General features: G+C 39.8%; 1 protein-coding gene across 1 annotated transcript; it reads right to left on the reverse strand.

Moving 5' to 3' along the window:
• Positions 1–53: 53 nt before the first annotated feature.
• LOC107582854 (multimerin-2-like) lies at positions 54–8,161 on the reverse strand. Its single transcript, XM_016268869.1, has 8 exons — positions 7,899–8,161; positions 4,593–4,706; positions 4,398–4,504; positions 4,156–4,241; positions 3,431–3,533; positions 2,264–2,682; positions 679–2,167; positions 54–472 (listed from the first exon to the last, which is right to left on the reverse strand). Exons 1-8 carry the CDS (start codon positions 8,159–8,161, stop codon positions 54–56), a joined length of 3,000 nt encoding a protein of 999 aa, XP_016124355.1.
• Positions 8,162–17,394: the final 9,233 nt, after the last annotated feature.

Here is a 17,394-nt window from a genome sequence, read left to right on the forward strand (position 1 = left end):
ATTCAGGAGGGAAGAGAAGGTGGCTGATAGGCCTCGAATTGCATTATTTCTCTTCACAGCATGTCCTTGTGCTCTGTAATGAAGAGCAATAGTCCAGACAGTGTGTTGTCCCAAGGCTGCGCTTTTCGTAATGATCCATGCATCAATTCTAATGTAACTGTCTCCCCTTGCCGAAGCTCCAGCAGGGAGGCTCGGCTAACTGGTCCCCTTTTTTCACCTTGTTCCTGTCTGAGAGAGGCCACTGGAACTCCACTGCACTTCAGTACAGCCAATGAAAGGCCTCTCTCAAAGTCTAAGGTCACTAAGAAGAGATAGAATCCAGTCTCAGTTGCCTGGAACACCCCTGATGTAGGATTAAATGTACCACCATAGTTCACAGCCAAGTTTTTCGATGTGAGCTCCCCATTTGGTCCTCTTCTGTTGTCCAGGCTTGTTATGAACACCACGGGGGAATGTGGTAACTGAGCATGTTCTGAAGAGATCAAATTATATGATTTTTAGGTAAAAAGTATCATTTTCAGTTAGAGAAAAAATGCTTTGTCATGATGTAGTTTTAGTGTTGTCCATTGAGGGGCAGTGTTGTTGTATGTCCACTATGCCTTTCAGTACCAAATTACTACTTCATTCATGTTCAAAACTAATGGCAAATGAAATAACTGTATTAATAAGATCTCTTACCTCTTTCTATGTATCTTTTTCTTCGTCCACTGGAAGACTTTTCTTCTCTTTTGATCAGATCTTCTTGCTTTTGGCTCCCCCTTCTCTTGCCTTCTTTCTTTCTCACCAGTCTCCAAACTTCATCTAGATTCAGGCTTCTAGTCGAGCTGGCTAGTTCTTCTGTATTACTGAACAGGTTTTGAAACATGTTCAAATGATCCTCCAGGGTCTGATGTAGGGATGCTATATTTGCCTGCAGTTCTAGAACAGAACCACCAGAGGGCCCAGTGCAGTTGCCACAGCGCTCTTCCAACATGGTTATTCTACCTGCTAATTGCTCCACCTCTTTTCCCAGACTCCAGAAGTCACTGACTGAATAATCAGCATCCTCCTCTCCAATCGAAGGGTCTGGTAAAGAGGACTGGTAACTTTCAGGGCCCCTTGCCTGGTTATTTGTACAGGGCCCCTCTAAGTATGCCACCGGGTCATTGCTATTCATCTCATCTCCATCAGGATGCTTTCGCCGAAGGGAGGCCAGAATCCTATCATGTGTTTCAATCTTTTGCTGCATCACAGCCATTCTCTGTAAAAGATCTGGGATACTGAGGTCTTTCTTTTGGCTGTGTGACCAGCGATAGAATTCCAATACCTCCTCTCCGAGTAGCACTTCCAGGACTTCAGAATGGCGTACAGCATCATTCAGGAGGGAAGAGAAGGTGGCTGATAGGCCTCGAATTGCATTTGACTTGTCCTCATCCCGCTGTTTCAGGCCTTGCATCTCTTGCTGGCTGTCCAGGAGTGAAGCCTGTAGCTGGGACATAGTGTCTTGAAGACTCCTGCTTCTGCCCTGCTCAAAAGCCAATGTCTCCTTTATATTCAGCAGGCCCTGATGAAGATCCTCCATTTCGGTGGCCTGAATCCTTTCTAGATCTGCCTCCTCAAGTGCAAGTTGATTCTCTTTTGCTAACTGTGTCACATTAGCCACCTCCAGCTCCAACCTAGCTAGTGAACTGCCAATCAATTTACAGCTACAGGCTTGTTCTGCAATTACTGAATCATTTCTATGTAGTTGTTGGTAGATGTTGTCCAGGTCAAACTCAATTTCTCTCAACTGACCCTCATGTGCACTTAGGTTAGCTGTAAGCTCGCCAACACTGTTGAGCACCCTGACGCGAGTAGCCTCCACCTCCAGACCGGTCTCTGCAAAGTGGACCTCAGTGCATTGTTTGACCTCTTCTAGGCTCTGTCCCAGGTTCAGTAGGTCTCTTTGCAGAGCCCGGACAGCTCTATCAGAGTCCTTGGAAGTCTCAGACAAGCTGCTGAGCTTCGCAGAGTTACTTTGTGCCTTCTCATGTAGTTGAGTGATGGCCTCCCACACTCCTGACTCCTGTGTTGGCTTGCCTCCACTAGGATTGACAAACTCCGCTCGTTCTCTCTGCAGTGCTCCTTCCAGCTTCCTCTGGCCAAGTCTCACCTCCTCAACCAATTCAGATAGAGACTGGCGATTCACCTGTTGATATAACACACAATTTGTTCATTTATGCACTTTTTTTATGTGTTGGGATTTTTGAGTAGCCATTTCAAGGAGTCCTGGCGAATGAATGACCTGTGTATCATGACTTTGACCGATCTGATCATCCATCTCTTCCTTCAGTTTTGTTAGGTTGTGTTTCAGCAGTTCTTGCTGGGCCTGAAAGGCCCTCTCCATCTGGTCTTTCTGTGTATCCAATTGGGTTTTCATATGACTGATCTGGAGATGACTGGGCTCTAGTCTCTGCTCGATAGGTCCACTGTGACTTTCGCCTCTGTTCATGAACCTGTTGTCTTCCTTTTCCATCCGCAGTTGCTGCAAGTCCTGAGACAATGCGTGCACCTCACTGGACAGATGCTTCAGTGTTTGATTGAAGCTTTCCAGCACTGGTTGAAGCTGACTCATCATAGTTGACATTATCTGATGCATCGACAACAGAATGGATGAATCAAGGAATGGCAAAGGCTGAGAGGTAGGGATCCCTTCTCTGGCACCTGGAATATTGATAACAAGCCACTCTAATGTTGAAGACATACAATTTTTATACATTTCAGATGTTATTAAGTGCAAAAACAGTGGGCGAATACTCAGCTTGTTATGTGTGTGCCATATTAAATACACATTTAAAATGACTTCATGTCTATATCAGCATATTGATTCCTCACACAACCACAGAAATAGCTTTAAATCGCTGAGCTCATGCAGACAATCTCCTTGCCAGAACCCTCGTCCCTAGAGTATATCACTGTGCCTGATGGGCCCTGCATGAGCTTTTATGGTGTTTTCATCAGAAATAAATAACCCTTTCCTTACATGCCTCCTAAACAAACACATCTCACTATGTCGCTGAATATCTAACTACAGCTAATGTATTTCTAATGGATGTTCCTTCTGTATTTGCATTTAAACAGAATGAGCTCAGTGGTGATAAAATTTTCTTTGAATGAGGCTAGATTCAAGGAGAAACTATAAACCTCTTTCCAATCATCTATTCTATGACTCATCTTGAGCATGTGGTTCACTGATGACTTTTTGCCCTGTCTCCTTCCATCTATGGGTGATCACATCATGGTGGAGTTTGTTTATAAGAAAGAGGATATCCTCCAGAAGATGTCATTGTTCAAGTAGTCAAACCGTTCACTTTTTGATGGTGAAATCTCACAGTATGGATACTGTAATGTGTCAGACTAAATGTTTTTCCTTGCATGCCTAGGTTTGCTGGCCACAGACTTGGCATCTTACCAACAGGACTCTGGTTTGGTGAATAACCATAAATGGGAGCCTCCTGTAGAGGTTTGTCAGCCCAGTTTGCATCTTCCAGTTGGTCAGTCCCCATTTTACCTCCTAGAGAAGAACAAACACATTTTGTTTGGAAGGAGAATGTGGGAAGCAAGTTAACCACAACATCTCAAGTTTGAGGGTAAATTTTGGGCCCACGCATATGCCCAGTTGAGAGGGGTTATTTGAGACCTTTACAGTGCTTAAAATACTCCACAAGTTATATTTAATGACCCGATATTACAGAATATTATATAACCACAATTATTTTTACTAAGCTTTTTTTTTTCCGTGATATAAGGCTTAAAATATTTGGCACACATGAGACTCTGGTAAACAAACACACCAACTTCAAAGTTTAAGTAAAATATTACATTGATTAATGTGATTTAAACTGCAAGAGTGATGAGTAGATTAAATGACATATTAGACCGTTTCATGACTTTTACAATGGCATGAGGGCACAAAGGATAGCTTCTAGTAACAGTCTGGGAAAATTTTCTTCCATCAAAATATTCATCTGCCAGATATTTTGGATATGTGGAGAACATAACTAAGTTGTTGTTATTCTTAACCACGATTGTTTACATTGCTTCTCCAGCTATTCAGTGCCAGCTGACTGTCCCTTTCCTGCTGAAGGACACTCACTGAGCCAAAGCAAACTTGCAGAAAAAGAAAAGGTATGAAAGGTTAAAGGTAAAGCCAGACTTGCCTGAACTGCCATTGTCATTAATCTCAGACTTTAAAGCATGCTTCTCATCCTCTGGAGGTTTGCCTGGAAAATAAAGATAAAGAGGAAACAGCAGATGAGTCACCAAAACTGGATGGGCTACTCAACTGATGTGTTCCTTTTAAAGTGGCATATTATATACATATGTTTTTGTTGTGTAAAAATGACACTGAAATTCCTCATATTTGCATGTAATGTTACCTTTTTCCAGGCAGTTGTGTCCTCCATATCCTGGGCAACATTTAAAGTGCATAGAAGAAAGTGCTATCTGCTTCTGCTTGTATACAGGCTGTGAGGACTGCCTATACCTGATCATCATCATCATCATAATCATCATTCAGAAAGCAAACCAAAGCAGAAACGTATGATCTGAGGTTGTTTGAGTTTGTGACTTACGTGATGATTTGGCAGTCAGGAGCACCATCAGAACAGGGGTTCACAGGTTGAGTCTCCGTAGTGCAGAGTACGGCTGTGGTGACCATACGGTGATTTACATATGCACACCAGTTTCTGGCAGGAGAGAGGAGGTTTGGGAAGATAAAACATGAAATAAAAAAGAAAGACAAGGGAAGTGTGTAAGTTGAGAGCATGAGATTACAGGCAATCACAGACTGATGAAGATAAATGTCTCGAGTCTCTATTTTTTCCTGGTGTACCCTTCCCAACATGCTCGGGGCTAGATATAATTGCTGAGCAAACGGTTTTATATGTCCTTCTATTGGCAAGTTCGTTGTGTTTGTTTTTAGCTTTCTGTTATATCAGAGAGAATCTGATGAGCCCACATTGATTACCATGTTTACACATCCTCAATCTTATTTTGGCAAGTCTGTGCTTTTTTTGTGGTGTAGTATTTCGTAAACATACAATAAAGTATATATTTTGCAAAAAAATGACCCAGTTAGAGAAGTTGTCAAACACTGAAAGGTATGTTTGGTGGCAACTCTTCTCAATTGCTCAAAAGTTGTGTAATAGCATTGTAGTGGCCTAATTTCCCAACAGTGATGAACACCATAATTGCTGATAATGTATAAACCGTGTTGAATGAGCACAGAGTGCTGTTCTCATTTTGAACATAATAAGAGTTGACAGAAAAGTATATAAACAGGATTTTCCATGTCAGTTCTCTTTCTTTCTGCTGTCTGTGTTGTTCATGTACAGTTTATTCCCCTCAAATGAATTGGATGCTTTTCTTAGAGGCTGTTCACATGTGTTTCTGCATATGTAAAGATTTCATGTGTTTCTATGGGACACATGATGCATTTTTCTGTCTTTTTTAATTTGGCACAACATAGCAATGCATCCTGTGTGAATGGTGATCTTTGATCTCTGTGATTTTTTCCAATATTTTTCAGCATCCCCTGTCAAAGGATCAGTGTTTTTAAGATGGCTTGTCAAGGTAAAAACACAAACCTTTAAAACATGTTTCCATTCTTGTCTAGCTGTTTTCAAATGCAAGAACACGTCCTGTATGAACGACCCCTTACTCATGCTTTTTCAACTGACCTTCCTTTGTGCATCAGCTGCAGAAACAAAGAGATTAGATAGCGGTGGGCTGTCCTGTTTCCTCTCGTTGCCACCTTGAACCATAGTCCCTTTGTCCAGTAAAACATCAGCCCCTATTCAGACACTGATTCGGTCATAGTTTGGCTGAATGCTAGTCCTGTCTGCCGCTTTATGGCTTTATCATTAATCTGTCTCCATGTACCCACATACCTTCATCGGTCTACTTTTCTTTCATCTTTACCCCTCTTTTTTCTCTCTCTTTTATTTTCCTTTAAATACCTAACACTTTTGATTAGCACTCTTCCTATGTCTTTTCTGGACACAGCTGTTGCTCATTTTCTTTTGTTCTGGTCCAGACTAAAAGGTAAATGCGTATATATTTTGCAAAAAAATGACCCAGTTAGAGAAGTTGTCAAACACTGAAAGGTATGTTTGGTGGCAACTCTTCTCAATTGCTCAAAAGTTGTGTAATAGCATTGTAGTGGCCTAATTTCCCAACAGTGATGAACACCATAATTGCTGATAATGTATAAACCGTGTTGAATGAGCACAGAGTGCTGTTCTCATTTTGAACATAATAAGAGTTGACAGAAAAGTATATAAACAGGATTTTCCATGTCAGTTCTCTTTCTTTCTGCTGTCTGTGTTGTTCATGTACAGTTTATTCCCCTCAAATGACTTGGATGCTTTTCTTAGAGGCTGTTCACATGTGTTTCTGCATATGTAAAGATTTCATGTGTTTCTATGGGACACATGATGCATTTTTCTGTCTTGTAATTGTAATTTGGCACAACATAGCAATGCATCCTGTGTGAATGGTGATCTTTGATCTCTGTGATTTTTTCCAATATTTTTCAGCATCCCCTGTCAAAGGATCAGTGTTTTTAAGATGGCTTGTCAAGGTAAAAACACAAACCTTTAAAACATGTTTCCATTCTTGTCTAGCTGTTTTCAAATGCAAGAACACGTCCTGTATGAACGACCCCTTACTCATGCTTTTTCAACTGACCTTCCTTTGTGCATCAGCTGCAGAAACAAAGAGATTAGATAGCGGTGGGCTGTCCTGTTTCCTCTTGTTGCCACCTTGAACCATAGTCCCTTTGTCCAGTAAAACATCAGCCCCTATTCAGACACTGATTCGGTCATAGTTTGGCTGAATGCTAGTCCTGTCTGCCGCTTTATGGCTTTATCATTAATCTGTCTCCATGTACCCACATACCTTCATCGGTCTACTTTTCTTTCATCTTTACCCCTCTTTTTTCTCTCTCTTTTATTTTCCTTTAAATACCTAACACTTTTGATTAGCACTCTTCCTATGTCTTTTCTGGACACAGCTGTTGCTCATTTTCTTTTGTTCTGGTCCAGACTAAAAGGTAAATGCCCTTGAAAACTGCTGTAGGGGTACCTGTCCTCTGCCTCGCTGTTATGCTGTACTGAGCATGCTCAGTCCGGTCTAATTACTCTCTCATTAAATCTCATCCTTAAGAAATCAGCATAGAGCTCCCAAAGAAAGTTACTGTGTGTGTTACCAGGGCTGAAATACACATCTGAGAGAGAGCTGATTAGAAGTGGACGGCTAAACATTTGCATCACAAGACCCTTCCTAAATATATCCTCTCGTCACAGTATGAATTGGATTTCACACTGAGTTGGAACTCAGTCACTCCATAATACTTTCCCAGCAATTGTTTTTGATTAGATCACTGAAGCCCTAACTTGTATTTTCATTGTAAGATTACTGTAATCAAGCCTCCCGGGCAAATTCTTTTCAGAACAAAGGGAGAATACAATGGACTTTAGTCAGGGTAAACTGCATATTTAATATGATACTAATGAAAACAGGGGTGTGTGTGATACATGTTCAGGCCATTCAATGGTTTGTTCTGTTATTTACTATAGCGTTGATCATTTAGCCTAAAAATAAACAAATAAATTAGAGTACATATAATACCACTCAAAAGTTTGGACTTGAATTAGTTTTTCATGGTCTTAAAAAGGTTTGTTAAATATTATTAGTTTTGTATTTTACATGCAATTTGTTTTGTGTACAAAAATAATTGCCTATGTATGAATTACAAAGGAATTTTTTTAATTACCTTAATAAAAACAGCATATTATAATAATCAACATTTCTTAAAAACTTACCATTATTTATATACTTTTATAAATTATAGTTTGAAATATGTCAGCTTGACTCACCCTCTCTGTGCAGATGGATGTACAGTCTCTCTTGAGGAGGACACTGAGTTTTGAGGGTTGCCATCTGAAGGCTTTGGGATGCCGTGATTTTCATGGGGCAAGGGTAGGTGAGCAGTCCCAAAGGTGCCAGAAATATGCTGTGCCCTTCCTCCAATCCCCACAGCCTCTTCTTCCTCCACGTCAGGATCCCTGGCCCTCACCTCACTGTGGCAGCTCAGCGAGTTCAGCACGGCCAACAGCAGCAGAAGCAGAGTTTGGGCCATCTTGCCTTCCAGAGGTACTGAAAGTTTTCCTCTGGATGACAGTTTTTAAAAGTAGCCTTAAACAATTCTGGAAACTCCCCATCTCTCTCTATCTCTCTATCTCCCTCTCCCTCTCCAAAGCAGCTGATATCCTCACCAGCATGTCTTTCTCCCCACCCTCTCTGTTCCCAGTCCCCCTCGCTCTTGCTCCCTCCTCTCCCTGGACAGTATCAACACCCTCTAACAATAGGAGGATTCATTGATTTTATTTAATTCAAATCATATCTCTCACTCGTTCTGTATTTTTTTTTTTATTATTATTATTAGGCACCTCTTTGGAATACTTGATTTTAACTGGTCAATCACTGCATTCAGCAGTCAGATATTTACTAATATTTGCAATGCTGTATATTAGTCCACTCATGTGGGTAAGTAAAACTGGTGCTACTTTCATGTTTCCTGTATCACACAGCACTCTCTTGTGTCTCGATTATTGATTGTAGTAAAAATGACCTCCGATTACTTCACCTGTTGTACAGTTTGTCTTGTTGCTAGGATGATTGTTCTGTTCATTGTAGTTAACTTTTTTTATGTAAGCTTTAACCTTATAAATTATATTAAGACCTCGAAATTATTAAAATTATCACAATTTTGCTAAAAACCTGTTGTACACAATCTTCTATACATGCCTTCTGCCATCTTATTCGTAATATATATCAGTATAGTCTCTCTATATATTGGACTATTCTTTATATTAGTGTAATTGTAGAAAATATCCACCTTGGTTATGTTACATGTCTTTTTCTGTGAAATCTTTACTGATTTTTATAAAGTAAACGTGAGAATACTTTTCTATTGTTAGTAATATTTCAAGATGAACACTTACTGGACTGAAGCAACTTAGGTTTACTTGATTATCAATATTTTTTTATTTTATTTTATTATTTTCTTAGAAAAATCGTGTTAAAATGTAAATATCAAATATAATAGATCAGGCTTTAGAGGAAAGACTGCCTTTAAGATTTTGTCTAAATGTTCAATAAACAAAAAATAAATAAAGTTTGGGTCCCACTTTATATTAAGTGGCCTTAACTACTATGTACTTACATCAAAAAATAAGTACAGTGTACTTATTGTGTTCATATTGTATTGCAAAACACTTTTACTGCTATTGAGGTGGGATATGGGTAAGGTTAGGGACAGGTTTGGTGGTTTGGGTTGGACTAAGGGTGGGTTAAGGTGTAAGGGATGGGTCAACTGTGTAATTATAAATGTAATTACAGAAATTATTTACAGATGTAATTACATGCAGGTTTTTAAATATATATAAGTACAATGTTAAAGCATGTACGTACACAATAAGTGCATTGTACCAAATGATTAATTTAAATGTAAGTATATGGAAGTTAAGGCCCCTTAATATAAAGTGGGACCAAAAGTTTTTTCTTATGGATATTTCATATGTAAGGCTTTACGGGGTTAAGATACAAGATCATATTCAATAACTCAATAAGTATTTCATGCCCATATATATTTATTTAGTCAGATGGTTTTTACCACAAATTAAGCATAATATCAATCTACATTTTTCAAACTCTGTCCTTTCATCCTTTCATTTGCATTAGTTGTAAGTGTGATAATCACTGCCTGATGTCAAATCATTCCCTTTGGGAAAACCCAGCATGAAGAAAAACACAGTTTATGTTTACCATAAAAGCATGTTCTGACTGGCATGTGTTTGTTTGCAGTAGAGGAATCGAGAACAGCTGGTATATTCACCTGCAAAGCACTGGCAGGGAGGTGAGATGCATTTGGATGTATTTCAGTGTGAAATTTTTGTACTGTGCTCCTGTTGAATCTCTGATCCTTTGAGCTCTTCTGACAGCACAGTATCAGCTTATTTTCAGCTCTCTGTAATGTCATGCTGGCAGAAGAACAGTTTAGATAGACTACACACAGCAGTCTACAGCCTGATGAATGCTTTATGTTATGTTAAGTACTGAGGATCATTTCCCAGTTGGTGAGATGGCAGCACCACTTGTAATCTGAATCTTTGTTTATGTGCTTTTTTCTGATCAGTGATAGTCTTGTTTTGGGATGCATTTTTGCACTGAACTTTATTAATGATGTCATTCGTATTCATGAATTTGTGAAAGCATTCATAATGTGTTGCATGTCATTCCACATCAGACTGGTAACTGGTGTAGAATGTCATGGGCCAGAATATGTCATTCATTCATAGCCTGTATTCTCTTTAATCCCGCATAGAAACAGCTGACCATCTGATGCACAGTGGAGTGGGAGAGCAGCCTGTCTGATCGCATTAGAAATTACTGCTCTCAGACCTCATGGGTCCTATACAGCTTCTATTTCCTATGTCAATCATAATCCTGTGATCCTTAACCAATCCGCAGTCACCAGGTGGGTTGGTATTTGTCATCAGATTGCATCACACCACAGAGTTCTTGTTGTGACTTTTGGCTAACAATTCAAAATATTTTTTGCAAGAAAAGTAATGAATGATTCAGCTGTTTTTGTTTGATATTTCACATTCCCATTTGCAGGTCTGCAGCAAATGCAACATATTATACCTCAAAACGTTGATATTAACTCAATATACTTATGTTACCAGGAACATTCTATCCTCATAATAAATGATTATTATGAGGACTATTATAATCTATTAACATGTGTGTATATATATATATATATATAGCATGTTAATATTATAATGTAAATGTAAATAAATGTATTTAATATGTTTTTATATATATGCGAGCGGCTATTGGCAGCTAGGGGTGGGCAATATGGCAAAAATATCATATCACAATGTTTTTCAAAAAAATCACGATTCCCGATTTTATCACGATTCTTTCTCATGTTGATTTTACTATTTTGCAAGTTGTCTGAGCAGTACAGCCAAACTAATTTCCCTATTTTAAAAACAATGCCTTACAAAGTAACACATTTCAAATAAAAAAAAACAATAGAAGACATTTTTAGGCCAAAGTGAAGGCGAAGATAAAAATCATTGTCATTATTTTATTTTTGTTATTAAAAAATAATAACAAAGATACACATTACAAATACACATAATATACAAATAAAACAAACAGTGCTTTATTTTTCAGGTACAGTAGCTGTATTTAGCAGTAGCATTCAATCAATTTAATGAACAAATATAAAAAATAAAACACTATATACACTTCATTGTATAAATTATACATTGATTCTTATTAATGCAGCTGCATTAAAGTTCTTCAATCAAGCGTAGTGAGGGCTTTTTCGCTGTGTTTTGTTGTTTTATTAACATTAAAGGGATCGTTAACCCAAAAATTAAAATTGTCAATATTTACTCAGTCAAGTTGTCCCAAACCTGTATTAATTTCTTTCTTGTGCTGAACACAAAGGAAGATAGTTTGAAGAATGTGGATAACCAAAGAGTTGCTGGTCCCCAGTGACTTCCATGGTATTTATTTATTTTTTCCTACAATCAAAGTCAATGTGAACCAGCAACTGTTTACCCACATTCTTCAAAATATCTTCATTTGTGTTCAGCACAAGAAAGAAATTAATACATGTTTGGGACAACATGAGAGTGTGTAAATAATGACAGAATTAAAAATTTTGGGTGAATTATCCCTTTAATGACAAGCAGCAGCATGTTTAGTACAATTAGTCTGCAGGTCGCAGGCATCTAATATATAGGCACCCATCTGTTTTTTCTCAACAGTTTACTTTCACTTTAGACATAACCAACTGTGTTTATATGTAAACATTGTGTGTTTTTGACACTATTAGTGCAGTCAGACGCAAAAGATAACTTAGTCCAGTAATCAGGCTCTGTTTGATAGGATTTTTAGTGTGTGCACGCGCTTTAATGTACAAGCTTAGAAAAAGCGCATGTCAGAACAGCTCGCGAATGAAATGTTTAACCAACAAGGCTTTAAAACCCATGCAAATAATGTACTTTTGTGACTGAGAATCAGTGCAGTGTCCCGTGAGTGTAACTCTACCACTGAGTAACATTTGATGTGAATGTAGCCTATGTCGCGTTGTACACTATATTGAGGTGCCAGAACTGCAACTGACAGAATGGGCACTGTAGCACGATACTATATATTTCTTCAAAAGCAGATCGTGGAGACAATTTAATTGTCCAAGATCAAAAATCGTGATATCGCACACCCCTATTGACAGCCAGTGCAAATTGATGAAGAGAGGTGTGACGTGGGCTTTCTTCAGTTTGTTGAAGACCACTCTCACGGCTGCATCCTGAATCAGTTGCAGAGGCTTGATAGTACATGCCGGATGGCCCGCCAAGAGAGCATTACAATAGTCCAGTCTGAGAGAACAAGAGCTTGGACAAGGAATTGTGTGGCCTGCACTGATAGGAAGGGTCTAATCTTCCTAATGTTGTATAAGGCAAATCTGCAGGACCAGGCCGTTGTAGCAATATGGTCTGTGAAGCTTAACTGATCATCAATCACAACTCCAAGGTTTCTAGCTGTCCTGGAAGCAGTTATGGTTGACAAACCTAGTTGTAGTGAGAAGTTGTGATGAAGTGCTGGGTTGGCTGAGACCAAGAGCAGTTCTGTCTTAGCAAGGCTGAGTTGAAGGTGATGGTCCTTCATCCAGCCAGAAATGCCTGTCAGACAGGCTGCAATGCAAACAGCTACTGTCGGATCATCTGGTTGGAAATAGAAGTTGAGTTGAGTGGCATCAGCATAACAGTGATGGGAAAAGCCATGTTTCTGAATGACAGATCCTAATGACGTCATTTAGATGGAGAAGAGAAGTGGTCCAAGCACTGAGCCCTGAGGAACCCCAGAAGTAGTCAAGAAGTTGTGACTTAGAAATCACACCCCTCCAAAGACACCCTGAAGGACCTACCTGAGAGGTAAGACTTGAACCACAGGTATAAATGAAGAAGAAATGGCCTGAAGGAGGTGAGTGGAGATAGGATCAAGTAGACAGGAAAAAGAAGAGAAGGTTTTGAAAAGTGTGTGAGAGTCAGAACAATTGTTAATTTTGTTGTGGTAGTATTTCGTTTTAGCAGTGGAGACATTTGCAGAGAAGGAAGAGAGGAGTGACTGATAAAAACTAAGGTCAGTAGCGTTTTATGATTTGTGCCACTTCCTCTCTGCAGCCCTGAGTCTAGAGCGATGTTCATGGAGAACATTGGACAGCCAGGGGGCAGAGGGGGTGGTGCGTGCTGGTCTGGATGAAAGGGGGCAAAAGTTGTCTAAGCAACTTCCATGGTATTTATTTATTTTTTCCTACAATCAAAGTCAATGTGAACCAGCAACTGTTTACCCACATTCTTCAAAATATCTTCATTTGTGTTCAGCACAAGAAAGAAATTAATACATGTTTGGGACAACATGAGAGTGTGTAAATAATGACAGAATTAAAAATTTTGGGTGAATTATCCCTTTAATGACAAGCAGCAGCATGTTTAGTACAATTAGTCTGCAGGTCGCAGGCATCTAATATATAGGCACCCATCTGTTTTTTCTCAACAGTTTACTTTCACTTTAGACATAACCAACTGTGTTTATATGTAAACATTGTGTGTTTTTGACACTATTAGTGCAGTCAGACGCAAAAGATAACTTAGTCCAGTAATCAGGCTCTGTTTGATAGGATTTTTAGTGTGTGCACGCGCTTTAATGTACAAGCTTAGAAAAAGCGCATGTCAGAACAGCTCGCGAATGAAATGTTTAACCAACAAGGCTTTAAAACCCATGCAAATAATGTACTTTTGTGACTGAGAATCAGTGCAGTGTCCCGTGAGTGTAACTCTACCACTGAGTAACATTTGATGTGAATGTAGCCTATGTCGCGTTGTACACTATATTGAGGTGCCAGAACTGCAACTGACAGAATGGGCACTGTAGCACGATACTATATATTTCTTCAAAAGCAGATCGTGGAGACAATTTAATTGTCCAAGATCAAAAATCGTGATATCGCACACCCCTATTGACAGCCAGTGCAAATTGATGAAGAGAGGTGTGACGTGGGCTTTCTTCAGTTTGTTGAAGACCACTCTCACGGCTGCATCCTGAATCAGTTGCAGAGGCTTGATAGTACATGCCGGATGGCCCGCCAAGAGAGCATTACAATAGTCCAGTCTGAGAGAACAAGAGCTTGGACAAGGAATTGTGTGGCCTGCACTGATAGGAAGGGTCTAATCTTCCTAATGTTGTATAAGGCAAATCTGCAGGACCAGGCCGTTGTAGCAATATGGTCTGTGAAGCTTAACTGATCATCAATCACAACTCCAAGGTTTCTAGCTGTCCTGGAAGCAGTTATGGTTGACAAACCTAGTTGTAGTGAGAAGTTGTGATGAAGTGCTGGGTTGGCTGAGACCAAGAGCAGTTCTGTCTTAGCAAGGCTGAGTTGAAGGTGATGGTCCTTCATCCAGCCAGAAATGCCTGTCAGACAGGCTACAATGCAAACAGCTACTGTCGGATCATCTGGTTGGAAATAGAAGTTGAGTTGAGTGGCATCAGCATAACAGTGATGGGAAAAGCCATGTTTCTGAATGACAGATCCTAATGACGTCATTTAGATGGAGAAGAGAAGTGGTCCAAGCACTGAGCCCTGAGGAACCCCAGAAGTAGTCAAGAAGTTGTGACTTAGAAATCACACCCCTCCAAAGACACCCTGAAGGACCTACCTGAGAGGTAAGACTTGAACCACAGGTATAAATGAAGAAGAAATGGCCTGAAGGAGGTGAGTGGAGATAGGATCAAGTAGACAGGAAAAAGAAGAGAAGGTTTTGAAAAGTGTGTGAGAGTCAGAACAATTGTTAATTTTGTTGTGGTAGTATTTCGTTTTAGCAGTGGAGACATTTGCAGAGAAGGAAGAGAGGAGTGACTGATAAAAACTAAGGTCAGTAGCGTTTTATGATTTGTGCCACTTCCTCTCTGCAGCCCTGAGTCTAGAGCGATGTTCATGGAGAACATTGGACAGCCAGGGGGCAGAGGGGGTGGTGCGTGCTGGTCTGGATGAAAGGGGGCAAAAGTTGTCTAAGCAAAGTGTTAGAGTGGAGCAAAGTGTCAGTAGCAGTGTTAGTGTCCAGTGCTGAAAACTGAGAGGGTGGAGGAAGTGAGAATGAAAGCATAGAGGATTGGCGAGAGTGAATGTAGGTTACACCGAAAGGTGACCTGCAGGAGTGTGTGTTGTGTCAGGAGTCAATTTGAGGTTAAAAGCGATGAGGAAGTGGTCTGAGGTGTGCAACGGAGTAACTAAAGTGTTGTTAGTAGAGAAGTAGCGTGTGTAGATAGGTCATTTGTGAGTAGCCGAAGTCACTCGCTTGAGGTCAAATGAAGCAAGTAGAGTGTTGAAGTCAACAGCCTGGGGGTTTTCAGCCCTGAGTCTAGAGCGATGTTCATGGAGAACATTGGACAGCCAGGGGGCAGAGGGGGTGGTGCGTGCTGGTCTGGATGAAAGGGGGCAAAAGTTGTCTAAGCAAAGTGTTAGAGTGGAGCAAAGTGTCAGTAGCAGTGTTAGTGTCCAGTGCTGAAAACTGAGAGGGTGGAGGAAGTGAGAATGAAAGCATAGAGGATTGGCGAGAGTGAATGTAGGTTACACCGAAAGGTGACCTGCAGGAGTGTGTGTTGTGTCAGGAGTCAATTTGAGGTTAAAAGCGATGAGGAAGTGGTCTGAGGTGTGCAACGGAGTAACTAAAGTGTTGTTAGTAGAGAAGTAGCGTGTGTAGATAGGTCATTTGTGAGTAGCCGAAGTCACTCGCTTGAGGTCAAATGAAGCAAGTAGAGTGTTGAAGTCAACAGCCTGGGGGTTTTCTAGGTGGATTTTTAAGTCACCTAGTAGTACCAGAGGAGTACCGTCCTCAGGGAAGTTTGAGAGTAACACAGCCAACTCCTCCAAGAAGTTACCCAGTTGACCTGGGGGACGATAAACAACTACAAAGTGGATTTTAACAGGGTGGGTAATAGTAATTGCGTGTGATTCAAATAAACTGTTGTCAGTAAGAGATGGTAAAGGATCACATTTCCATTCATTTGAGATAAGTAGACCAGTATCTCCGCCCCTCCCAATCGGGCGAGGGGTGTAGGAAAAAGTAAAATTAGTGGAGAGGGCTGCAGCAGTGGCAGTGTCCTCAGGTTTGATCCAAGTCTCAGTCAGGGCCATGAGGTTAAGACTTGAATGAGTAGCAATAGATGAAATAAAGTCTGCTTTGTTTACAGCAGACTGGCAGTTCTTGTCGGTGTCCTTGCTCGGTGGAGACGCGCACACACGGAGGGCTGCCGCGGTGTACTAACCAGTTATATACTCGCCTGATACCTTGTTATTGAATCCACGCCTACTTAGCAAACCTAAACTGAAAAGCCATGCGATACGCACGAGAACAAACGCGACTTCAGATCGCGTTTACCATGGTTAACACTGTAAGCAAAACGATGTTTCCTAGCCATAGACATAATAAATACCTAGATGCCTCATTGGCCGCTTTGAGCCGTTGTTGCGATATGTCAATGTGTCCGCCATGTTTGTGAGGGCAAGACTGCCTTAAACAAGACTGTGTTTTTTTCTGGATAAAACCACGATAACGGTTACATTTATCAACCGATTTCAGAGGTTTGTGATCTACATGGAGTTAAAAATAACTCTGCCTCCAGTTATTTATTTAGGTTTGGAAAATTATTAATTTTCGTAAGAAATTGAGAAAGCTCACACTTGTCTCACTTGTTGATTTCGTTTATTTTTTCGGTTTACAATTCTAATGTTAATGTAGTATAACTGTGACATATACATGTTTTGTAATTTGAATGTACATTAAATGAAATTAAGTTGTTTCATTGCTTTCTCTGTCTTCAACCCCAACATTTTAGCTTTTCTTGTGCTCCAAGTCAGAACACAGCTCATTCCATTTTAAATACTGGAAGAAAATCGAAATAATTCATCTTTAAGCACTAATAATTTACCATCATTGAGAAAATTGAATACAAATCAAAAAGTGACACTCTGGTAGTCTGATTTTATTTTGATAGCACTCTATACAGATAAACTCCACAACAAACAATAACAAATGCAACTGATCCTAATCCTTTATGGATCCAGTCAAACTTAGTTACAGTGGTAAAATATTATGCACTGATACAGTGCACAGTAAAAATATTGTAAAAGTGATATGTAATATTAAAAAGTATAAGTAGTACAAGTTGTAGTAAAGTGAATAATATAAAAAGTGAGTACAACAGTATATAATAGATTTATAATAG

The sequence above is a fragment of the Sinocyclocheilus grahami genome, unplaced genomic scaffold, assembly GCF_001515645.1.
Source record: "Sinocyclocheilus grahami isolate Dianchi unplaced genomic scaffold, SAMN03320097.WGS_v1.1 scaffold47.1, whole genome shotgun sequence".
NCBI lineage: Eukaryota > Metazoa > Chordata > Actinopteri > Cypriniformes > Cyprinidae > Sinocyclocheilus > Sinocyclocheilus grahami.